At 44.4% G+C, this 25,881-nt stretch overlaps 1 protein-coding gene across 2 annotated transcripts in view; it reads left to right on the top strand.

Annotated features, from left to right (window-relative positions):
- Positions 1-23,717, top strand: part of LOC142464234 (SITS-binding protein-like) — a 104,991-nt gene extending 81,274 nt beyond the window's left edge. Inside the window, exons 6-10 of one of the 2 annotated variants that reach the window (XM_075567640.1) lie at positions 4,658-4,926; positions 8,253-8,389; positions 11,096-11,217; positions 17,306-17,485; positions 23,084-23,717. In XM_075567640.1, coding sequence (XP_075423755.1) covers positions 4,658-4,926; positions 8,253-8,389; positions 11,096-11,217; positions 17,306-17,485; positions 23,084-23,260 — 885 coding nt within the window. In that variant the 3' untranslated portion in view covers positions 23,261-23,717. The remainder of the gene's footprint in view (positions 1-4,657; positions 4,927-8,252; positions 8,390-11,095; positions 11,218-17,305; positions 17,486-23,083) is intronic. The other variant, XR_012787623.1, reaches the window with a different exon arrangement.
- Positions 23,718-25,881: the final 2,164 nt, after the last annotated feature.

Raw genomic sequence — 25,881 nt, 5'->3', positions numbered from 1 at the left:
GAGCGTGTAATATACAGGCATACACCGCATTAACGTACGCAATGGGACCGGAGCGTGTAATATAAAGGCATACCCCGCATTAACGTACGCAATGGGACCGGAGCGTGTAATATACAGGCATACCCCGCATTAACGTACGCAATGGGACCGGAGCGTGTAATATACAGGCATACCCCGCATACCCCGCATTAACGTACGCAATGGGACCGGAGCGTGTAATATACAGGCATACCCCGCATTAACGTACACAATGGGACCGGAGCGTGTAATATACAGGCATACCCCGCATTAACGTACGCAATGGGACCGGAGCGTGTAATATACAGGCATACCCCGCATTAACGTACGCAATGGGACCGGAGCATGTAATATACAGGCATACCCCGCATACCCCGCATTAACGTACGCAATGGGACCGGAGCGTGTAATATACAGGCATACCCCGCATTAACGTACGCAATGGGACCGGAGCGTGTAATATACAGGCATACCCCGCATTAACGTACGCAATGGGACCGGAGCGTGTAATATACAGGCATACCCCGCATTAACGTACGCAATGGGACCGGAGCGTGTAATATACAGGCATACCCCGCATTAACGTACGCAATGGGACCGGAGCGTGTAATATACAGGCATACCCCGCATTAACGTACGCAATGGGACCGGAGCGTGTAATATACAGGCATACCCCGCATTAACGTACGCAATGGGACCGGAGCGTGTAATATACAGGCATACCCCGCATTAACGTACGCAATGGGACCGGAGCGTGTAATATACAGGCATACCCCGCATTAACGTACGCAATGGGACCGGAGCGTGTAATATACAGGCATACCCCGCATTAACGTACGCAATGGGACCGGAGCGTGTAATATACAGGCATACCCCGCATTAACGTACGCAATGGGACCGGAGCGTGTAATATACAGGCATACCCCGCATACCCCGCATTAACGTACGCAATGGGACCGGAGCGTGTAATATACAGGCATACCCCGCATTAACGTACGCAATGGGACCGGAGCGTGTAATATACAGGCATACCCCGCATTAACGTACGCAATGGGACCGGAGCGTGTAATATACAGGCATACCCCGCATTAACGTACGCAATGGGACCGGAGCGTGTAATATACAGGCATACCCCGCATACCCCGCATTAACGTACGCAATGGGACCGGAGCGTGTAATATACAGGCATACCCCGCATTAACGTACGCAATGGGACCGGAGCGTGTAATATACAGGCATACCCCGCATTAACGTACGCAATGGGACCGGAGCGTGTAATATACAGGCATACCCCGCATTAACGTACGCAATGGGACCGGAGCGTGTAATATACAGGCATACCCCGCATTAACGTACGCAATGGGACCGGAGCGTGTAATATACAGGCATACCCCGCATTAACGTACGCAATGGGACCGGAGCGTGTAATATACAGGCATACCCCGCATTAACGTACGCAATGGGACCGGAGCGTGTAATATACAGGCATACCCCGCATTAACGTACGCAATGGGACCGGAGCGTGTAATATACAGGCATACCCCGCATTAACGTACGCAATGGGACCGGAGAGTGTAATATACAGGCATACCCCGCATTAACGTACGCAATGGGACCGGAGCGTGTAACATACAGGCATACCCCGCATTAACGTACGCAATGGGACCGGAGCGTGTAATATACAGGCATACCCCGCATTAACGTACACAATGGGACCGGAGCGTGTAATATACAGGCATACCCCGCATTAACGTACGCAATGGGACCGGAGCGTGTAACATACAGGCATACCCCGCATTAACGTACACAATGGGACCGGAGCGTGTAACATACAGGCATACCCCGCATTAACGTACGCAATGGGACCGGAGCGTGTAATATACAGGCATACCCCGCATTAACGTACGCAATGGGACCGGAGCGTGTAATATACAGGCATACCCCGCATTAACGTACGCAATGGGACCGGAGCGTGTAATATACAGGCATACCCCGCATTAACGTACGCAATGGGACCGGAGCGTGTAATATACAAGCATACCCCGCATTAACGTACGCAATGGGACCGGAGCGTGTAATATACAGGCATACCCCGCATACCCCGCATTAACGTACGCAATGGGACCGGAGCGTGTAATATACAGGCATACCCCGCATTAACGTACGCAATGGGACCGGAGCGTGTAATATACAGGCATACCCCGCATTAACGTACGCAATGGGACCGGAGCGTGTAATATACAGGCATACCCCGCATTAACGTACGCAATGGGACCGGAGCGTGTAATATACAGGCATACCCCGCATTAACGTACGCAATGGGACCGGAGCGTGTAATATACAGGCATACCCCGCATTAACGTACGCAATGGGACCGGAGCGTGTAATATACAGGCATACCCCGCATTAACGTACGCAATGGGACCGGAGCGTGTAATATACAGGCATACCCCGCATTAACGTACGCAATGGGACCGGAGCGTGTAATATACAGGCATACCCCGCATTAACGTACGCAATGGGACCGGAGCGTGTAATATACAGGCATACCCCGCATTAACGTACGCAATGGGACCGGAGCGTGTAATATACAGGCATACCCCGCATTAACGTACGCAATGGGACCGGAGCGTGTAATATACAGGCATACCCCGCATTAACGTACGCAATGGGACCGGAGCGTGTAATATACAGGCATACCCCGCATTAACGTACGCAATGGGACCGGAGCGTGTAATATACAGGCATACCCCGCATTAACGTACGCAATGGGACCGGAGCGTGTAATATACAGGCATACCCCGCATTAACGTACGCAATGGGACCGGAGAGTGTAATATACAGGCATACCCCGCATTAACGTACGCAATGGGACCGGAGCGTGTAACATACAGGCATACCCCGCATTAACGTACGCAATGGGACCGGAGCGTGTAATATACAGGCATACCCCGCATTAACGTACGCAATGGGACCGGAGCGTGTAATATACAGGCATACCCCGCATTAACGTACGCAATGGGACCGGAGCGTGTAACATACAGGCATACCCCGCATTAACGTACGCAATGGGACCGGAGCGTGTAACATACAGGCATACCCCGCATTAACGTACGCAATGGGACCGGAGCGTGTAACATACAGGCATACCCCGCATTAACGTACGCAATGGGACCGGAGCGTGTAATATACAGGCATACCCCGCATTAACGTACGCAATGGGACCGGAGCGTGTAATATACAGGCATACCCCGCATTAACGTACGCAATGGGACCGGAGCGTGTAATATACAGGCATACCCCGCATTAACGTACGCAATGGGACCGGAGCGTGTAATATACAGGCATACCCCGCATTAACGTACGCAATGGGACCGGAGCGTGTAATATACAGGCATACCCCGCATTAACGTACGCAATGGGACCGGAGCGTGTAATATACAGGCATACCCCGCATTAACGTACGCAATGGGACCGGAGCGTGTAATATACAGGCATACCCCGCATTAACGTACGCAATGGGACCGGAGCGTGTAATATACAGGCATACCCCGCATTAACGTACGCAATGGGACCGGAGCGTGTAATATACAGGCATACCCCGCATTAACGTACGCAATGGGACCGGAGCGTGTAATATACAGGCATACCCCGCATTAACGTACGCAATGGGACCGGAGCGTGTAATATACAGGCATACCCCGCATTAACGTACGCAATGGGACCGGAGCGTGTAATATACAGGCATACCCCGCATTAACGTACGCAATGGGACCGGAGCGTGTAATATACAGGCATACCCCGCATTAACGTACGCAATGGGACCGGAGCGTGTAATATACAGGCATACCCCGCATTAACGTACGCAATGGGACCGGAGCGTGTAATATACAGGCATACCCCGCATTAACGTACGCAATGGGACCGGAGCGTGTAAGATACAGGCATACCCCGCATTAACGTACGCAATGGGACCGGAGCGTGTAATATACAGGCATACCCCGCATTAACGTACGCAATGGGACCGGAGCGTGTAATATACAGGCATACCCCGCATTAACGTACGCAATGGGACCGGAGCGTGTAATATACAGGCATACCCCGCATTAACGTACGCAATGCGACCGGAGCGTGTAATATACAGGCATACCCCGCATTAACGTACGCAATGGGACCGGAGCGTGTAATATACAGGCATACCCCACATTAACGTACGCAATGGGACCGGAGCGTGTAATATACAGGCATACCCCGCATTAACAATGGGACCGGAGCGTGTATGTAAAGTGAAAATGTACTTAAAGTGAAGCACTGCCTTTTCCCCACTTATTGATGCATGTACTGTACTGCAATCGTCCTATATGTGCATAACTGATGTAAATAACGCATGTGTAACAGGCTCTCTAGTCTCCCCGCTTGCGCACAGCTTCGGTACAGGTAGGGAGCCGGTATTGCTGTTCAGGACGTGCTGACAGGCGCATGCGCGAGCTGCCGTTTGCCTATTGGGCGATATGTCCTTACTCGCAAGTGTACTTAAAGTGAATGTCCTTAAAGCGGAGTATGTCTGTATACTACATTTCAGTTGGAATTATCATCTACCTTGACATAACTTTTCTTTCCTGTGATTTACCTCTTGCAGGCACCTGTTTTGACTAAATGGAAGGGCCAGTTCTCTGGGCGATTAAATATAACTAGTGAAGCTGCAGTTAAGTGGTACTTAAACACTGTGAGTACTTTGAAAAAGAATCTCGGAGCTGAATACATGACATTTGAAGGTGTGGAAGGAAACACATTCATGGAACAATCAATCCAACCACCAAAAGGATTGGAGGGGGACAGTTACACAGGCTTTCTGGCCCTGCTGGCAGCAAAGCTTGGAAATTCAACAATAATTACTGCAAGTACAAGGTAAGTCAACTGAACTATACACATGCAGTCATACAGTATCTTACCAGGCAAAGAATAATAGCTTGTAAGACTTTATTCAATACTAAGGGCCTATGCACTAAGCGCTCATAAGCCACATATCGACCACTTATACGGCAAAATACCTACTGCTATTCAGTAAGCGTCGATAAGTGGGCGATAAATGCCTGAATCGCCCCAAAAACTTTTTAACAAAATCAAATCGCCGACTGAGCGGCGATAAGACACTTATCGACGCTTTTCTGAATGATCATAAACTCGCGCAATTCTTGTAGACGCGAGTGGGTTATCGCCGCCTATCGCCGCTCTAGAATGGCAATTTTCTCCCCAAATCCAAACGCCAGGAGAAGTTGGCAAGTTGGTGGGGAGAAGCGGAAATGAGTATTGATAAGCGGAGAGACGGGACTTAGAAAAAATCAGGCCTTTTTCCTGCCTGGGATTGATGCCGGGGGTCTCCGGAGCTGATACACATTAATACCAGCACCGGAGCCCCCCGGCATGCATCCGAGGCAGGAAAAATGCATTTACAGCAACTTCATTACCTTAGCGGCTAACCGCTAAGGCAATGAGGGGGTTAACCACCCGTGCCAGGCTTATTGTGGTTAGCGGAGGTGGGTGAAGGGGGTATTTGGCCCTTGGTGGGTGTTTAGGCCTTGCGGGAGATTGCGGGTGGACTTAAGCCCTTCATTAACTTTGCGGTTAATACCGGGAGTTAACCCCTCCCGCTGCATCCCCACAAGGCCTAAACACCCATCCTTGGGGCTAATACCCCCTTCACCAACCCCCGCTACCCACAATACAAACAACAGCCCCACTAACCACCTCCTAGGCCCCCCAAAAAAACATTACAAAATCTAATAAACACCAATACACCACCCACCCATACCCACCCATGCCTCCCCATACTGTAAAACCATGATTTATTTTTTAACATACAGTATTAATACCCCAGGCCGGCGGGGGTCCCCGGTGGGCCCGACGGGTGTCAGCAGGCCTCACATGCTTTCATTAATTCATTGTTGAGCTGGGAAGTGCTTTTATTAATTGCATTAGCTGGCTAGAGGTTTGATTTATTGAATGGTGGTGTTACAGTGGTTTTTAATGTTTTCTTATTTTGTGTTTTGTGCATTAATGTATTTTGATTAGGGTGCCCATTAAGTGCTATAGTGGCTTGTCATGCCATATTATTATATGGGTATGATGTACCAGTATACTACTCAATGGGTACAGGGTGGGTATAGTGGGTCCAGGGTGGGTACTTAGGCCTCCCTGGGCTGGCAGCGGGGCAGGGTGGGTTAACCCCTTAATTACTATAGCAGTTATTAACCACCATGGTGATTAAAGGGTTAGGAGACATTAGATTGTATTTATTATGTATGTATGCTTTCTGGCAACGGAGGACAGGGACCTTAAGTATCCTGACGAGGACGCACTTTATAATGCCAGGGGTAAGTAGAACTGTAGTTATTTACTTTATTTATGTATGCTGGCTAATTTTGTGATTAATAATGGGCAAATAATCTATTATCCATATCTGGATAATAGTTATTTTGCCCATTACTGTACTGTATGTGTTTGGGGGGGAGGATTTATTTAAATGTAGCGACCACCCCAGGGCTCCAGACCCCATGAGAACCACCCAAGGGCCCCCAGACTCCTGTGGGAACCACCAGAGGACCCCCAGACACCCACGGGTACCACCTGCAGATCCATGGGAGACACCTGGGGGGAAAAACCGGGGGCCCCACAGCTGTGGAGGCCCCGCGGACCCGCAGGGACAACCCGAGGGCCAATGACCCCCTTGGGAACCACCTGAGGGTCCCAGACACCGGTGGGGATGACCCGGGGTCCCCCAGACACCACCCGTGGACCCCATTTTGGCCAGCGGGTACAACCTGGAGGCCCCCGGCGCCTAGCGGTGACCAACCGGGGACCCCCAGACACCCATGGGCACCCTCCGGGGTGCACTGTGGGGCCTGCGGACACCCGTCGGGCCCACAGGGGACCCCTGCCGGCCTGGGGTATTAATACTGTATGTTAAAAAATAAATCATGGATTTACAGTATGGGGGGGCACAGGGGGTGGGTGGTGTATTGGTGTTTACTAAATATTTTTTTTATATACATATTCATCCTAGTGTAGATGTGCAGGGGGTCTCCGAAGCAGAACCGCATTGGTTTGAGGTCCGGGGACCCCCTGCTTCCCGAGATACAGCCCATTAGGGGGTGCCGGTATCTTCTATGCATTTAATTGTCCTGGTCACGTGACGTGGTAATCCAATGCATAGGAGATACCGGCACCCCCTAACGGGGCCTGTATCTCAGGAAGTAGGGGGTCCCCAGACCTCAAACCAACGCGGTCTTGCTCCGGAGACCCCCTGCACATCTACACTAGGATGAAAATGTATATTAAAAATCATACATTTCAGGCGAGATTTTCGCTGGGAGAGGTGGCTCTCTCTGCAGCAGAAATGAATCGCCGGGTAAGGCCTTTCCAGAGGGTTGATCCTATCGCCGGCGGAAACTCGCCCGTTTTGGGAATTTTGCTATGACAGGTAATCAATGCTTTCTGAATACCGTGATAGCAACGCTCCAAAAAACGGCGATATAAATGGCCCGGCGACTTTTCTTTTTTTAACCTTTACTGCATAGGCCCCTAAGATTGTGTGATGTATCAGGCATGGGAGTAATCATTAATCTACAACTTACGTACAGTGGAAGGCGATTAATTGAATAAAGTATTGTTAACAAGCATACATGCAGTTCATATTTTCAGTGGCCAGAAGGGCCAGAGAAATGTACATTTGTTGTTGTTGGTTGTGGGCGGGGAGGAGGATCATGGTCATGCTGATGTTGTGAAAGAAGTTCCATCACATTTTAGCATCCCCTTTTTCTACTTCGTTTACCCAAACCCCTAACCCGAAGTCTCTTGGAAGTTAAACCTGCCCCAGTTTTGCATCTGGAAAAATACATGTAATTAAATCCTCAGATTTATCAAAGAAGTCAATGCCATTTCTTTCAATGAGAGTCAGTTTCCCTGGAAAAATAGGATGCAGTTTTTGCCTTGGACCAGTTTAGCAGAGACAATTTTGAGACATAACCCCAACCAATTATAGACTCAATGTCTAAATAGTTGCGGGTAATAAATAATAATATTTAATTGGTTAATTTTAATGCATGTACTAATTATTTTATTTACATTTTTAAATGGGCCGCACATTTTGAATTGTTGTAAAGTGATGGGAAGCAACCGTAGACAAACAATTAGTGTGTATGAATAAAACATACTTGTGTATTCTTCCTCTGCAGATCAAACTATTTACCGTTATTTGTTCAAATGAGCCCCCTTCATTCGGACTGGACCTACCGTGGACTTAAAGGAATTATTCCTTCCATTCTTCATTACAGTTTATTAGGATACAACTTTTTCATTCCAGATGCAGTAGGTAATGGATTTATATTTATTTATATCGACATTATTTATTTGGAGAGAACACCAATCCCACGGGGACCCTGGAAGAATGTAGTAATGGGGGGCAGTGAAGAGGGTCGTTTATTCAAGTCTCCCAGCTGCAACACTGGAGCAAAGCTGAATGCCAAATGATTACGCCGGGTTTATAGTTATAAATCCCATCAGTTCCAATGGGAATCGTTGTCCTTGATAAACGTGGTGCTGTTTCTGGCCCTAGCTTTGCACCTGGGACACTTGGCAAAATTAATACCAGAGAGATAATATCAAAGACAATACTGAAAGGAGGAGGTGCATTGAAGAAGTCCACAGCATATAAAGGTGTATAGTCTATTAGTCTTCTCTTTGAGTGCCGAAGGGGTAGTGGTGCTTCTCCAGCACAATGCGGTGACATGACCGCAGCACCTATTTTCTGTGCGACGGAAGAGGAAAAGTCCTCCTCCTCACAGGGCAGATCTAACTTGGACAAAAATGACCCTTTGAGGATGAGGTCGTCACTACGTCATGGCGCCCCCCCAAGTGCAAGTGCCCATAACATAATCCTGTGGCACTGAAAGGGTCAAAAGAAGAGCAATCAATCTTCATAGTTATAAAAGATGTACCTACTTGACAGCGCCTCCTCTGCTACTTTTACACCAGACCTTGGTTTTACAGCTACTTTTCTTGCAATAACGGCTTCCAGTCCCTCTTGTATGCGTACCTGTTGTTAGTGCAATTCTTCACCCCCACACATGCTCTCTCCAACGATATTTATTTGAACCCAAGCCTAAATTCAACCCTCTGTTGAGTGGTGTGCAGATGTAGTGACCATCATTGCACCAACTAGCGCATTAGGACACAAAATGCGCAGCCCGCTTTTTCCGAGCCTCTCCATTCAAAGTGCCAAAACCCATGCAGAAAAACGCGTCATCCATGATCTCCCAACGCGTTAATGGGTGCAGTAATAGCTGCTACATCTGTAATGCATAGAGATTGACTTTAAATGGTCTGCTTCTCCATTTCTAGCAATTGAATAAGGTAACTTTCTGTGAACTCGGTTGTGTGCTATCTTGGCTGGGAAGCAGCTGGATTAGCCCTAGTGCGAGCTTGTGTCATAGTGAAGTAAGGAAGATCAGTTATGTATGATTTTCACACCCTCTAGATTTTTGTTATTACAGTTAATAATTGTGATGCTCACACCACATTGCAGTCTCTTGTATCCCAGTTTAAGGCCAGAAACACTGTATTTTCTATTCAGGGGTTTATTTACAGGGATTAAATCATATAGCAACAGGCCCACCCTCCCTTTAAGAAAAACCAAATAATAGAAAATAAACACCTATTCCCTTTAGGGAAAGCTAACTACACTGTAGCTTTCGCTCTCACTAGTTGGATGGCCAACTATGCTGGTTTCCACCCTCAAAACATGCCCTAGCATATGCAACAATCTACACAGTCTTTTCACACAGCAATAACAAAGGTTTTTTTGCTTATCTGTTTGTAAGTCCTCCGGAGCAGACGTCCCTGCTTCAGCACAGCCTTGTCATCCTTTCCTTCTTAGGGGAACTCGGCCCCACATGAGCCCAGAGAAACTCTCCACTATACCAGCTTCTGCAGCTGGGGAGCACTTTTATCTCCCCCTCTCCTCCAACCCCTTCCCCACCCCCCGCTCCCACCCCCCCCCCCCACACACACACACACACACACACTCTGGGGAAAACAGCCTCTCAGCATAGCAGCTTAGTCTGTCTTTTAAACCAGTTCCTTGTTCACTCAAGAAGTCTGATTAACTCCATTAGTTAGCAGCTGATGCTGGCTTCTCTTTGAGGAATTAACTCTCTGTGGACTGGAAAGCACACTTACTGCACTGTTCCAGCCACTAGAGGACAGTGATGGTGTCACATAATGTAATGATGTGCAAAGCAGAGCAAAAGTAAGACTCTCAGAGCTATTACTATCTATCTCTGCAATTCATTTATTTGCAAATTGTAGTAATCAAGCAGAAAAAGCAGTATTCTCACAAGAAGGAACCTATTTTAAGCTACACTCATATTGTCAATCATGAAAATACATACTCCTGTGTATAAAACGTCTAAATATTCTAAAATCAAACCTCAACACAACCTTCATGTAATGAAGCCTCACTCCATTACATGAATTGAAACGACACATACTATCCCATATTTACTAAGCGATGCTACTGTATCTCATAAGACACCTTCTGACGGTGGAAGCCACCTAACCTAATATTGCCCATAGCTTGGACTCGGTCCATGGATATCTTTTCAGCTCTCTTCTTCCTCTGCCTAGTGTGGTCAGTTACCTTAACTTCTGATAGAGGCTGAGTGAAGAATGAAGGGTGTTTTCAATAAATAGGGCTACTTCCTTCTCCTTTGGTTGTCTACTATTAACATCTCTCCTGTATCAGATCTGTATTGATATTATAAGGCAGTTAAAAGACAGCTGTTGGAATCCTTTAATGGGCCCATTTATATTTTCCAGATCTTTATTCTCTAAGTACTGTAGGAACAAATGTACAAGTGTGTCACACTTCCCTGGGATTCGTGTGAGAAATATAAGATGTTTGGTAGAGCATAAGTCTATCCCAAGTATTCAAAATATTAAATGCTACTTTATAAGTGTTTAGCAAAATGACTTTTGTAACTTTCCCAATGTGTGTTTTTTTTGTTGTTTTGTTTTTAAGGAGGGACATTGGCAGATGAGTTTTTAACAGACGAAGAACTGTTTATCCGTTGGTTGCAAATTGTGACTTTTCTTCCAGTGATGTCCTTCAACACTCCTCCCTGGGTTTGTTGTGATGATTGGGTGAGCAATTGGTTATCTTTTTATCCTCTCTCTGAAGAACACTTAGGATTGTGAAGGTTTTAAAGCATTCTCTGTAACAATGTGTTGCCGTTACTTTTATCCATACAGACGTGTACTGTAGTTTGGTGGTCATATAATCACATTTGAATCAATTTGCACAACAAACACATATGGTATTCATCCCACAGCAGAATGACTGCTATTGGGATTTATTTGCTGGTATTGATTGCACTGGCAGATAATGGTATATTGTCAGGTCAATGTAGGGATGTGACGGTAGCTTTGAGACAGGCTATTAATAATACACACCAAATATAACTGGGTTGAACTGAACGAGACTTAGATATGATAAAATATAATTTATTCCTTGAAAAAGGTGAACACACGAGATTATACAAATAACAGACAAAATATGGACACTCACTTAAGATGGAAATGATGAAATAGTCAGAAATCGTGACTAGCAGTTCATACAGCAATCTTGAAATTCACAAAAGACACGAAAGACAATAGCCATAGGCTGAGCCTGGTTCTTATACCATTATTTCCCATTGAACACAACCTAAACCCAGCCCCTCTCATAAATCAGTGGTGAGGTTGACAGTATCCCTCAGAGTAAAACTCCTCCCACCCAAGGACGTTTAAAAACTGCTTTTCCTATCTAAATAACTTCATAACTTCAGTTCAGTAATACTTACTGGCACGCGAGCCATATTAATACATTCCGGCACGCATGACGCTCCCAATAAGACTAAATATTACCGTGTAATATTAAAATTAAGAGAGATATTAATATCTGTCTCTTAGTACCTGCTAGACATCAGGTGTCTGTAATCCTTATGTGCGAATCAGTCCCACGAATACACATATGTAGCTTTTAGCACGTTCAGCCGAGGACATCTCATAATATTCTTATATATAATAAGGTCACTCATTCTGAGATCTCCTTGCGTAACCGCACCCCTGGCCCCCATCAAGAAATCCTTTGAAGCTGGGCTGTGTGTAGTGAACATTTGTCACCGGTGCTATATTTCACACCCAATGCCCCAGCCTGGGTCCTAGCTGTCTCTACCAGCAATATGTTTTAACATACACCAAACCCCCTCTGTACTTTTCACACCCAACTTCAATCAAGCCTGTTGAAGCCCAGATGTTTCTGAAATTACCCCACACAATTGTATTTTCCTAAACTGTAGCTCATTAACCCCTTAAGCCTCCCGCATCTATCCCAGTGTATGTGTTGGTGCTACACTGGAACAGAAACAATACATTTTTACAGGGGACTATACATTAGGATGCTGAAGCAAGGTAAAAACACATTACTGGACCCCAGTCCAGTTAACCCCTTGCTTCCCAGGTGAGAGTAGAGGGTGGCCAAATGGGATGTAACCCCTTTAATCCCGGGCCAAATCCCCTCTCTCTTGACAAGGAACAAAGCTGAGCAACCCCTATATTTTATCTACTCATTGAGGTTAAAGGATATTCTCTCTGTTCAATTCCATTAGTCTCTGTGTTTCTGAATTCATCCTCCTTTAAGCAGACTTCTATATATACACATTGCTTCTGGCTTATACATTTCAACAAGTTTTTACAAACCCCAAACATATCTTCTTCAGGTTTTACAATAAATAGTTGCCAATAATATATTACAGATGAATATGTATCTCCTAGTTGAAGAGCAAATGATTTGCAGTTTGTGCGACCTTTCACCAAAATTAACATAGAACTTGTCCAGTTATGATTTGATTTACCTTTCCATAGCACAAAAGTCTCTTCTACTGTATGTGTATAGTTGTATGGGCTATGTTTACTTCTGCCACAAGATCACTTCTGGTGCTGCAATTGCAAACCAAAATATTGGTTGGGCAGTATCCCTTTGCCTAAAATATATCTAATAAGTAAAGTTGTGCACTTGCCTTGTAGGGTAGATCTAAATGAGCTGACCTCTATTAATCATCTCTTGTGAGTTTAATGTTTGTGTATTTATTATGGCTATGGGAAGTAGCTGTTTTCTGAGCTTATAATTGTAGTAGAAGATCAATACCTCTTAATTTAGGATGTTTGTCTTAGAGCACAGTGTGTTCTTTGTGTCATAGATGAGTGGTTGTAGATATAATTTGTTCTGGTCTGGTCTATGCAGGTCCTAGCACTACCTGTGAACATTCTCATTTACCTCTGCAGTGCAGGGAGAATGGCCTCAGTGCACCTGTCCTGCACAGGTACGTGGAAGAACCTGCTACTTAAAAAGTAGAGGTAAATGAGAATTGTCATATGTAGTGTTAGGACCTGCATACTGGTCATGCCGTGACTTGGCTGCAGGCTTATAACGCTTTGGCCAAAGGGTTTATCTAAATGACCCTTACTCATGAGAATACTAGCATTGATGTATCTAACTACATCACATTGGATATAGCATTGGGTATTTTTGTCTATTGTTGTATAACTCACATAATGTTAGTATCTTGCCTCATGAGTACAATATGCCTGGCTCTTTAAAAATAATCTTTTTAGTGTTAAAACTCCCGATTTTAACTTGTGAGGTCACTGTGGTAACCTTCAGACTGCCATGGTCTCTAGGGACACTTAATATTTTAAATGATTATATCCCCTTAACGAATCATCAGATTGTAAAGATAAAAACAGCATTGACAAGGGAAACAAATGGCAATCAGCACAGACCACTGCTTTATAAGGTATCCCAACCTACAGTAAGAAAGAATGTTCTTTTCTCACGGTTTAATATGGCTTTTAATCTTCAATTCAGAACAGTTCTGTGAAGTTACTAAATGCTCTTCCTTATGTAAATACTTCCAAACCATATGATTAGATGGAGATTGTAAAATGCTATTATTTTAAGTGGATAAAGAACGGCAGCTTTTGTTACATTTCACAAAGTTGTTTGGCGATGTAAGTCAGCTTTCTCCAGATAATATACAGTATATGAAAGAAAGTTCAAGACCACCAAGTCCTACAATTATTTATTTACCTTTCATACTAGCAGGAAATCATTTTTTATACCTGCCGCATTTGTTCAATAAAAGTTTTAGTATGTTTCTCCAATTGCTCTTTCTTTACATTTATTTTCTTACCTTCTGTAGAATATGACTCCCTAGGTTCATGAACTTGGCCTATGCAGTATAGTCTTTTCCCCTTCATTTTTATTTTTTATATATTTTATTTTTTTTATACGTAAAGCATATGTACATTGTATGTATCCTGCACCTATATCTCCATTCAATGTGTTCCACGTTCTTGCCTAAGCTGGCAATCGTTTGGTGCTCCTGTTTTAGATCTTTCAAAATCCTGATTGTGTGCCTAAGGCCGCGTTTATACTCCGTGCGATTGGGCGCTTGTGCGCAACAGGAATAACCTGCTCAATCCCTATGATGGCTTCCCTAGAACGCGCACTACGAAGCGCAAAGGCGAAGGCAAAACATTTTGTCTTTTCAAGTGACGGCCGCGTCACGTGAGTGGTTCAGCCAATGAAGGCAAACCGCTCACGTGACATCACGGCCACGCCTCCCCATTGCCTGAACATAGCCACGAAACACAGTTCACATTCGCGCCAGTAACAGGCGTGCGTCATGTGCATGCGCTCCATCGCGCGTGGTGAGTATAATCTCAGCCTAACATAATAGCCACTTCATTCAGTGTAATGTACTCAGCAGTTACAATGTATCTTTATGTTACTTAGGTAACATTATCCATTGTTATAGTTTACAGCTCAAACTGCTGGGAACGTTTGCAACAAATTATCACAAACAGGAAAGTGTTGCAAAGATGTTGCACTGCTGGGGAGGTGGCTAAAACCTGCTGCATAAATCAAAGGATGCTTTAAACTCATTAAAAATGGCATTAAGCATTGAGTTTAAAAAAGAAAAAACAGTCACTATTTTCTAAAACTACAGAACTGATGTATTCATTTATTTTAAAACAGAAAATATCATGTTTTACTGCTTTAAGATACCCTTTAAAAAGGCAAAAGAATGCCAGAAGAGACATTAAACCTTTGAAAGAAAGAGTAACAATTTGAAACCATTGTACACATTACCATGTGTATGAAAACCTCTATTATTGGTCCATTAACAGGAGCAATGACTTCCTGTGATGGTAACTTTGTGACAGGCTATTAATAATACACACCAAAAATATACCTGGGTTGAACTGAACGAGGCTTAGATATAATAAAATATAATTTATTCCTTGAAAAAGGTGAACACAACAAGATAGTACAAATAACAACAAAATATAGGCATTTACATAAAGGTTAGGACAAGAAAGCCATCAGGATACAGGATGGTCCATTTCTTCCATAATTCAGGTTCAGATGTGGACATCACGACAATACATGAAGACAATTGAGTAAGGGCTGATCCTGGTTTAAATACCATTTCAAAACCCATCTCTTAACCCTAGGCACCGAGCTGGCTACAAAAATCTCTTTGAAGTAGATTTTGGCTTCCCTTGTAAGTGTGAAGTACCACACTTAAAAAATACTCAGCTCCTTTGTTCCTGACCCTAGTATAAACAATCAGGGCAGTTAACTTTTGATCACTTTTGATCACTGGGCTATGCTAAATCTTCAGGATGGCCTTCCTGCCCTATTAGCATAGCAGATGGAGTCTGCATTTTCAGAGCAGATCCAAAATCCCATATAAACTTTAATATCTTCACATATTAATAAGTTCCGTTCTGGTGGGTCCAGTGGGTCGAAATCTGCCAGTTTTTAATGCCTAAAGTGACCTTACATGTTTGCCAAATTTCAACTCTCTCCGACCTCCAGAACCGGAGATACAGAAATGCACTTTAACACATTTTTAAAATACAGGATTCGTCCCTTTAAAAATGAATCTCTGCTTTTCATTCTTTCCCCATTGAAATCAACGGGGTCCACCGCCATAGCGTTAAATGGCGGACCCAGCCATTGCCGTCAATGGGGTTCCCCGCCATAGGCTTTCAATGGGGTAACCGCCGCCATTGAAGTCTATTGGAAAAACCACAAATCTTTACCTTCGCCCACACTCTGTCTGGTTGCTCGGAGGGGGCTGGGAATGGCCATGCATTAAAGCCGGAACCTTGGTTACATACCACCCAAATCCCATCCCTCTGGTCATTTCAGAACCGGAGATATGGACTTACATTTTTCAGCATTTCACACTTAGTCGTTTTTACGCCACGCGGCTTTTCCCCATTGGAATCAATGGCCGGCGCCGCCATAGACGATGCATGGCGCACGTCGCCATTAGATTCAGTGTGACCTCCGCCCCGCCATTGAAGTCAATGGCGCGACCTTCCTTCTCCGCTCGACCCCTTACAGGGGTCTCTCATTGCTAGACCCGGTGTGGATCGTGTGTGGGGGTTCCTAGGAGCTAGGGGCAAAAAGAATTTTATTCCCAGGGGCCCTAGAACCTAAGATTCCCACGCCAATTGTCTTTGAACTTGACCGAAGTGATTAAACTCTTTTCAAAGACATTGTATCCGCTTTTGCGGTCTGCGGTTTGGATGGCTGCCAACCTGTTCCTCGAGGCCGGCGTTGAGGAATCTCCATTGAAGTCTTTTAACAGAAACAGCTGGTGTTCAGCAAAAATAGGGTTAAAGGAATAAAAAAATAAAAAAAATCCTATCTATGGGGCGCAGGGGCTAGACCCCTTATCAACAACAATCACAGAAACAGTGTGGAGGTCAGTTACCTTCAGGCCCCGGCTTCCTCCTCTCTGGCAAGGAGAAGGGGTGATAGGGGGAGAGAAAGGGGGGGGTAATAGAAGGTCCAAGCTGCAGGGCGATTCCTCTTGCGCGGTCCAGGTGCAGCGAGCCTCCTGGATCAGAGAGAGGTCCTTGCAGGGTGATTCCTCTTGCGAGGTCCAGGTGCAGCGAGCCTCCTGGATCAGAGAGAGGTCCGTGCAGGGCGTATTGCCGGCTTTTTAAATAGCGTAATGAGGCAGCTGAGGAGATTAACTAAGGCTGCCTGCTTTAGAATTAACCTCCTCAGTGCTGTGTCCGGCGACGAGAACAGGTTGGGTTTTACTGTATGTTAGTACATTGTGCTTGCTCAGTCATCCCTACATTTGCTTTCTTTCTTATGTGATAGGTTTTAAATCTTACCAGACAGTATATACAGAAACACCAAGACTTTGTGGCCCCTCTCGTGACAAAATATGCAGAAGAGTGGCTTCGTTGTGGGACCCCTATCTATAGACCCGTGTGGTGGCTGAGCCCAGACGACCCCGTGGCATTCACAGTAGACAACGAGTTTCTGATAGGAGATGAGGTAAGAACGCACGCGCACATGTAATTGGTTTTATATTATTTTTGCGTTACCGTTCACACTTTTCGATAATGACATGTTTTCATGTTTCCGGGATATTGACAGACTACCGGTGGAATAGTGTAAAGATCAAAGCTTAAGCACAGTCCATATTAATGTGCTATCACCCTTTATCCTACTAGAGGTTCCGCTTATCAGAGCCTCCAACTGTGCCATATCTGGAACAATTAAACAGCACCAGATGTATTAAAGAAAATGAATGAAGGTTGAATTAATGAATGAACTAACGAATAGGATATTTTTCCTTTGATGAATAAGGTGAAATTATGATTGTGCCCAAGTTTTGCAACTAATTCATTTTAAGATACAGGTTGTCCTCGGAATCCGATGGTCCGCTTTCCGTCATCCATTTGCCTCATCCAATGCCGTATAATTCAGTCCACTGGACACATTATCCAACGTCGGTCCTGCTTATCCGACGTCACCGCCGCCGATTATATATAATTGTGGGGGAAAGACGTATAGTTACTGTGGACCACCCTCTTCTCCTGTGCATTCTTCATTCTCTTGGCATCCGTTACCTCCATCACAGTGGCAGATTTTCCATTAGCCCGGGCCTGGGGCGGCAAAATTTGGTGGCGTCAAAAATGTCTGGCCCCCATACACTTTTGCCGCGCTCTCGGGCCTATCAAGCCTGATGGGAAGTCACTTACATATGCCGGGCACCTCCTTGCTGTCTCCTTTCTGCCAGCCTCTTCCTCCTTCTGATTCGCAGCGTCAAATGACACTGCGGACGTCACCAACGTGGAGTCACCCTGGAATAAAAATGACATCATGACGTTGTGTTACCATGGCAATGAGACACCGTGTAACATAACTTTGGTGACGTCCGCGGCATCACTTGACGCTGGGAATCGGATGGAGCAGCAGGACGGCAGGTACGGCCTAGGGGCGGCAGATTTCGAAATCCACTGCTGCTTCTACTGTAGCGTTGTAAAGCGCCACATACATTTTTAGCGCTTTATAATTAAAATTACACAGACTATACATATATCATGGGGAATGAGGGGGGAAAGTGTATAATAATGTATGTAGCAAAGGATGTGCCAGGTTTATCCTTTATCGACTTAGTTGTAGCATAGGGAATGGTTTAAAAAAAAAAAAGCCTAAGCTCAAGTTGAGAAAGAGAGAGGAGAGGGATATAACACTGGTAACCGCATGTCTGTGGCACCTATGGCTGGTTGATCATACCTAACTGTGGTGTTACACTCATGCAGACCTGTACAAGCCCTCTTTCAGGGCCGGGATTTGGGTAGTGTCCAGTTTAGGCATTAACTGCATTAACTTTAATGGACCTCTATTGATATGCAATGTCATGGTACCCATCATTGGCATATAATCAATAATGGCCCTTATACTTAAATCTACATGTAGCCCTGATTTTTTTGGGGCTATAGGTCTGCTCTCCTCCTGGCAGTAAAGCCTAGTAAGGCTAGGTTGCCAGGAGTAATTATGGGTTTGCCCCAGTCATAGCAGTGCATTGAGTCAGAGAATCTAATGTAATTAGACCTTGTGTCCAATCAGAGGCACTGGGGTGTTTCCTTCTGGACTGGTACTTAAGGCACTGCACTTCCTGTATTTAGCCAGTCTGCCTCTACCGTGATAGAGGCTGGTTTACCCAAACCAAGCTGTCAGGGCTCTGGCTGTTTGAGGCCCTTCCTTAGGGGAGCAGAGGGAAACCGTTTCCTCTTATCCCACCATGGGATAGGGGAAGAGCTAGGACCGCTCCTTGTGCCCTTTGGCTGGGAGTGAGTCCACAGACATCCTGAGGGTGGACACCCTACAAGCTACTATCAACTGTGCTGCTGAATACAGAGAGACAATAAAGGACACTGTGTTGTATTATACCTCCTGCCTGAGAGTGAAGTCTATTGGGAGGAGGGAGAAGAGATTCTTCTGCAGAGACTTCTCCCCATACACCTGGAGGCTGCAAGAGATGGAGGTGCTGCACCTGTGAGTACTATTCGGGCAAGACCCCAGAAGCCTATAACATCATGCAGGAGACCCAGGGCCCCCTGTTACCAGCAGGTTTGCACCACACTATACCATGTAACCAGAGCGAGTTTGCCAGAGAGAAGCCCTATGTGAGATTGGGTGGGGGGGGAAACAGGGTTACATACAGTATGTTTTTTTATGGGAAATAACATGACTTAACATCCTTAGAAGATGCACCGTTACTCTTAACATGAAGTTAGGCTAAGAGAACTTCATAAACCCTGCAAATTAAGTTAGGTGAACGCCACGTTAAGTGACTTAACAAGGCTTTGTGGATCTGTGCCAAGAAGTCTTATGAAATAGCACCATTTAGTGAATATTGACCAGTGTGCACGCACTGCTGTAAAGATTCCAAAGTTTATCGGTTCAAATCATCCATGCTCAATACCATGCTTCTATCTCAGCAGTTTTATGGATCATATTAGTATCTGCTGCTTTGATGTACTCTTTAGCCAGCACAAGACAGACTGAAAGAAACAATGCAACAGAGTTTCCCAAGTGAGACACCAACTGGGACTCTACTCACCGATTTCTTAGTGCAGTCTCTTCCATTTATTAGAGAGCGGTGAAGAATGCAATGTTTCAGGTTCCATATGGACCTCTCATCACGGGCATTGTGACAAGACAAGCAGCATTACCCCAGTAACATTCCATGCAGCTGGGAATTGCTGGAGAAAAATGGCAGCAGCAATCCCTGACTCCGTGGAACGCTGCCGCGGACATCTGAGATGTTGCAGCTGTTTGTCTCACATCTCCAGGAAAGCTACGTCAGGCCTCATCTGTACACTCAAGTTTGCAAAAGAGTGTAAATAGTAGAGATGGGCGAATCCACACAAATCCGTTCCCCGGATTTTCACTGAAGTTACCTCCAACATCCGTTTGCGGTGTAAAATCCGGAAACGGAATGCGCGGTTTCAACCCCCGCGGATTCTTCCAAATCCACCATTGATACAACCCAGCGGACGGATTTGCAGAATCCAATCTGCCGACTCAGCCAACAGACTGCTGAATCCGCGGATTGGATTCCGTCCACGGGCTGTGGAATCCGTGGAGTGCGTTGGTTATAATCATTTTTAAAAATCCTCAAAACACGAATCGCACTTTATGACATTGATCCGTTGAAATCTGGGGACCAAAGGACCTGCCCGATCCACTGTGGGTCCAAACTCACCAAAAAATGTTGCCAATTTCTAATAAACGGCAGCGCCACTTAACAAACTGATATTACAAGTAAGTGAAAACTTCGACATTCTCTGCCGGTTCAATGTTTGTTTTCTTTTTTAAGATACGCTTTTAAAAAATGTGCTAGAGGGGGTCAGAAAAGTATGGTCGGTGCTTGCTGCTGTGATGTACAGTTAATGGATGCAAGAACCAAATGCCTAACACATACGGGGAATAACAATCATTGAACCGGGCGATCCCAACAGTGAGCGTGTCAATTGGTGAATAATAAATAGTGAATATGAATCATTCAAATAACGGGAACTAATAATATTATTGTCAGATGTATATCTGCAAGTGCTTAATAATGGTGCTAAGTCTGCTGCTTTAGTTACCCAAGTGGACCTGCCTTTTGGTTTCAAATCTGATTTAACTGAAAGTAATGGTGAGCGCTGGTTTACATGTGGGTGATATATATTAAGGCATAAAGAATTGCAAACACTGTCAACAATGTCCCACATGGTTATTAAAATGGATTAACTTCTACAATAAAATTAAATATTAAACCATGTAGAGTGCTTATCATGATCCTGGATTCAGCCTCTCTGATCACAGCGCAGGTAAGCTGCATCCAGTCACAATTCTCCTCAAAACAGCATCCCGAGATAAAAAGGGAAGAGCCCAATGGTGCCGGTTTGGTTTGTGTTGATAAAAACTTAAGAGCAGTGTCAATTATGCTCACATTTTCAAAGTTCTTTAATGCTTTTCACAAACATGGGGTAAAAACAGGAGCTCTCAGGAAGGTGTCACCGCTGCACACATTCACCTCCGCTCAGCTTGTTTGGTTCGCACTGTCTGTTTGAAATAACGTCACCCTCTGGTCTCACGGTCTCTCTGAGTGGGATCTCACAGTTTCTCAAGGTGAGCTGCTGGTCTCGCGATCTCTCCGGGTGAGAATTCACCTCTCCTTTATCTCTGCTCCAGTCTCCCAATAGACTGTACACGCGTTTCGCAGAATTGCTTCCACTGGAGTCCTGGTACCAGTACTCCCTATGTCTTTCATTCTAACCCATATGGGGCCTGATTCACAAAGCTTTACATGATTTAAGGTGACGTTAACCTTATGTTATGACTTACCGCATATCTTCAATGGATAATCACATAATATTAAGTCTTGTTGTCCTGGAACCTCTCTGCATGTTTGGATCCCTGTTCTGTGGCAGCCATTGCCCCTCAGTGTATATTGCAACATTGTTGCTTTTCCCCATTGCTAAATCCTCTCTTCTTTTGGCTTTACCCCCCTGCTATATTTTGTTAGTTGATTAGTCCTCTGCTTGTTCCTGCCTGCACAGGAAAGTGCGCTTCCTTTTGGAGCCAGCAGCCATTAGGAGCAGTCTGTATCCCATCTCCTGGTAGAATTATCTTAATTCACCTCTCCCACACTTAAGTCACTTACCCACAATTCCCCTCTTTTGTTACTATTGTTTTACCTGTACAATAAAGAACAGAAAGAAAGAAGGACTCAGTGTGCATCTAAAGGGAGTGAGTGAACTGCCTGCCTCTACCACTTGCCACAGTGTGCAGGAGTCAGAATACTTGTTTTCTCACAGAAAGAGCATTACTTTTACTTTCACAGTTGTCAGTAGTACTGTACATGTAAAAGTGGCATTACCGCCTAAGAGCGCAAATTCATTAAAGTCCATTAACCTTAAAGCGGTGTCTTAATGTTACATTAGTTGCCATACCTAGAGATTTGTGTCGGTCCCATCCAGACCCTGAAATATGGGTTTTGCTGGAGAGTAGAGGAAAACCCCAATTTCCGGATCCGAATGTCATACAGAAAGTCACGTTATTGGCAGATCACACAATGTTGTGTAACAATAACGTGACGTTGAGCCTTTGCTGATGTGTTAATCTCAGGGAAAATAACGTCCATTACTGTTATGAGACCTTGGGTAACAGAGCCCATGGTATTGTTAGTTGCCTGGTCCATAATAGGCTGGACAAGCATGGTTTTACCTAAAAGTGCACACTTCCTAGCTCAATCTTTTGGTTCTTTCTTGGTTAGTAATGGAAGAGATAGTTGAGAGAGCAACTACTCTTTATTTAGGGATTTCCTGGCTTCGGTGCTAAACCACCTAACATCTCCCACAATGCATCATCAAGTTCCAACCACTGACAAAAGGAATCGCCAATAGCAGATTAAACTTCTTTTTTTTTTTCACTTAAAATTTTATTTGGTTTGTACATTGAAAATACAGGTATGTGGTGGGGGGTGATTTTGTAATGCAAATCTGCAAGTAACTGTTGTTACCGATCGAAAAAGTGGGACAATTATTGTTTGAATCGTTACTGGTTTCTGAGTTTTGTCCTTTTTTTTTTCAGATGCTAATAGCACCCATTACAGAACAAGGCCAAGTTCAGCGAGATGTGTTTCTTCCCGGAAATGAATATAAGTGGATGGATACAAGGACTACTCAGGTGTTTGATGGAGGAACCATCTTAAGAAACTATGACTGTAGCCTATTGGAAATTCCAGTTTTCATAAAGAAAGCCTCGTAGATTCTAAATGATTAAGAGTAGAATATATTACTTCTAAGAAGACCGTTATTACGGAGGTGTCTCTTATTTAGAGATTCATTTGAGATGATCGCACTTTTTTAAGCAGTTCACCTATCATATATAATTATGTTAGCCTTTGTTTTCTTATAAACTGTTCTGGTCTGGGTCTTTGGCACAAACATTTTGCAATATTCCGGATCTGCTGATACACGGCTAAGTGTCATCTGCTTTTACCGGACGAATGCCAATACTGGTGTGATGTGCTATTGGAAGCTCAGATCATGCACTGTAATATTTCTTGCAAAAATAAGTCTTAGTAGGTCATTTACATTATCTACCTCTCTGTATTAACACAATGTTCTATAATGGCTCACTGTCTGCTTTGTAACTCCTTTTCACACTAGAGACTAAATGAATAAAGCATTTTGAGTTTGTTGAAAGACAACTCATCAAACAACTACTGTAGAAAAAGTCACATTCTATTGAAATCGGCACAAAAGTGTTTGCATTTTTCTTATTCATGTTTGTAAGAGATGTGTGCAGAGGTACGTAGCGGAGACCGTTTTTAAGGTGAAACTAATATAAGGCTTTATTACCTGCTCCTTTAAATAATACGGGAAACAAAAATATACATAAAACAACAAACACCAATCCCTGTGTAAGGGCTAACTTATTTCCCCAGTCCCTCTCTGCAAGGCTGGGGGGAAAAGCCCCTTACCCACTTATCACCCCAAAGTCTCAGCGGTACCTTAATGCAGATGGCCCTTCAGGTAGTTGTCTGCTTAAGGGTCCAGGCATAGAGGTTTGGTCCCCTTTTGTCTTGCTCTCAGAACACAGCCCTCCTTTTCCTTATGAAAGCCCAAATGTGAGCTAAGGAATCTCTTTCCTGTGTCTCACATTACACTCTTTCACAGAGCTCCCTTTAGGCAGGTGGAGTCTGGTCAATTGCCTGGCTGCACTTAACCAGCTTCCTTGCTGGATTTACAGGCAGTTTCTTCAACAGGGATAAGTCCCGGTTACAGTGTTATTAGCAATGAATTCAAAACTATTCACGGTGACCTCTCTGGGAGTTCACATCTGCTGTTTAATTGGTCGTCAGTTTCTCCAATTTATGGCTATGATAGTTATAAAGGATCTGAAACTCATTAGGACCGCTCCAGATGTTCCTGAGACAATTGAACATCAGCTGACAGGTTTGAAAAGAGATGTTCTTCTAGTGACCTGCTGGTGATGCATGTGCAATACAATACTGGCTGGATTAGAACTGCAGATCAGTACAAAATGTGGCAGCTAATCATTCCTAACCCCAGTTATTGATAGTGAGCGAAGTTTGTAGCCTATTGATCGTATTTGTTTATAACCCCAGGGCACCAATACTTTTTATTTCTAACTCCACAGAGTACGGTTACTTTTTAGTGGCACACTTACAGTTCCCTTTTCTTTTTAAACAAAGGGAATTTATTCTAGAAATATGGTCTCACCTTACTGTTTTCGTAGCATAACTATTGTATTAATTATTCTAAAATATGTGCACAGTCCCATGCTTTAAATATGTTGTTTTATTTTTTATTTTATTTTTAGATTATGCACAGTTTAATGGTCCAATTTCATCTTTAATTTTAGGAGCTAGCATCACACTTTTGTGCCCTACAGTATATACAAAAAAGAAATATGTTTATTGTGTAGACATTTTGAGAATTGCACCGTGTTGGTTATTAGATTATATGGGGCGGCAAACTCCAGTCCTCAAGGGCCACCTTCGGGCCAGATTTTCAGGATATCCCTGCTTCAGCACCGGTGGCTCAGTCATAATAACTGAGTCACTGATTAAGCCACCTGTGCTGAAGCAATCAGTGACTCGGTTATTATGACTCAGCCACTGACAGAGCCAACTGTGCTGAAGCAGGGATATCCTGAAAACCTGGCTTGTTGTTGGCCCTTGAGGACAGGGGTGGCAACCCCTCCAGGGGAACAAAATGGTGATTTAAATCTCGAGCGTTACACGGACGAACAGGAAGCACGTCGTCATCCATGGTGGCTTCCTACTGGCCCATGTGGCGCAGGAATTTAAATACCAGGAAGTAGCCGGCGCTAGCTTTCCCGGTATGTATTTCCAGAACCATGGGGTCCCTGCATCTCAAATGTACACTGTTCAGCTCAGGGGACCCCCTGCTTCCCTTCTCTTTTAATAGAGTTTCAACAATAAAAATCTGTACATTTCCATTCTAATGTCATCTGTTTGATCTCGAGTTCAGTAGTTGGTTAACATCTGTTCCAGGCATGTGCTGGCAAAAACTGTGTTTCATCGGCTGAGCTTTCAGCAGTGAATTTTATAGCAGTATACAGGTTTACCGAGGGTCATCAGGGTAAATATCTTCCATATTTATTCACTTTTAAATCAATCCTCTCACTGACGATTCTCCATTTGCTAGTGTGTATTTATTAATGAATTCAGCATGTCTCCAGTTATAATTATCCTTTGACGAACAAGAGAACATTATAAGGTCTTACCTTTGACATTAAATTGCTTTTCCTATCATCTCTGAAACCTTCCACTATTTTGTAAGCAGATCATTGAATTATCTATCACTTGTGTTCCTATAAATACTACTCTATATCTA

Source organism: Ascaphus truei, chromosome 12 (assembly GCF_040206685.1).
Source record: "Ascaphus truei isolate aAscTru1 chromosome 12, aAscTru1.hap1, whole genome shotgun sequence".
Lineage (NCBI taxonomy): Eukaryota > Metazoa > Chordata > Amphibia > Anura > Ascaphidae > Ascaphus > Ascaphus truei.
The sequence above is the reverse complement of the archived record's forward strand: the minus strand, read 5'-3'. Positions and strand labels throughout refer to the sequence as shown.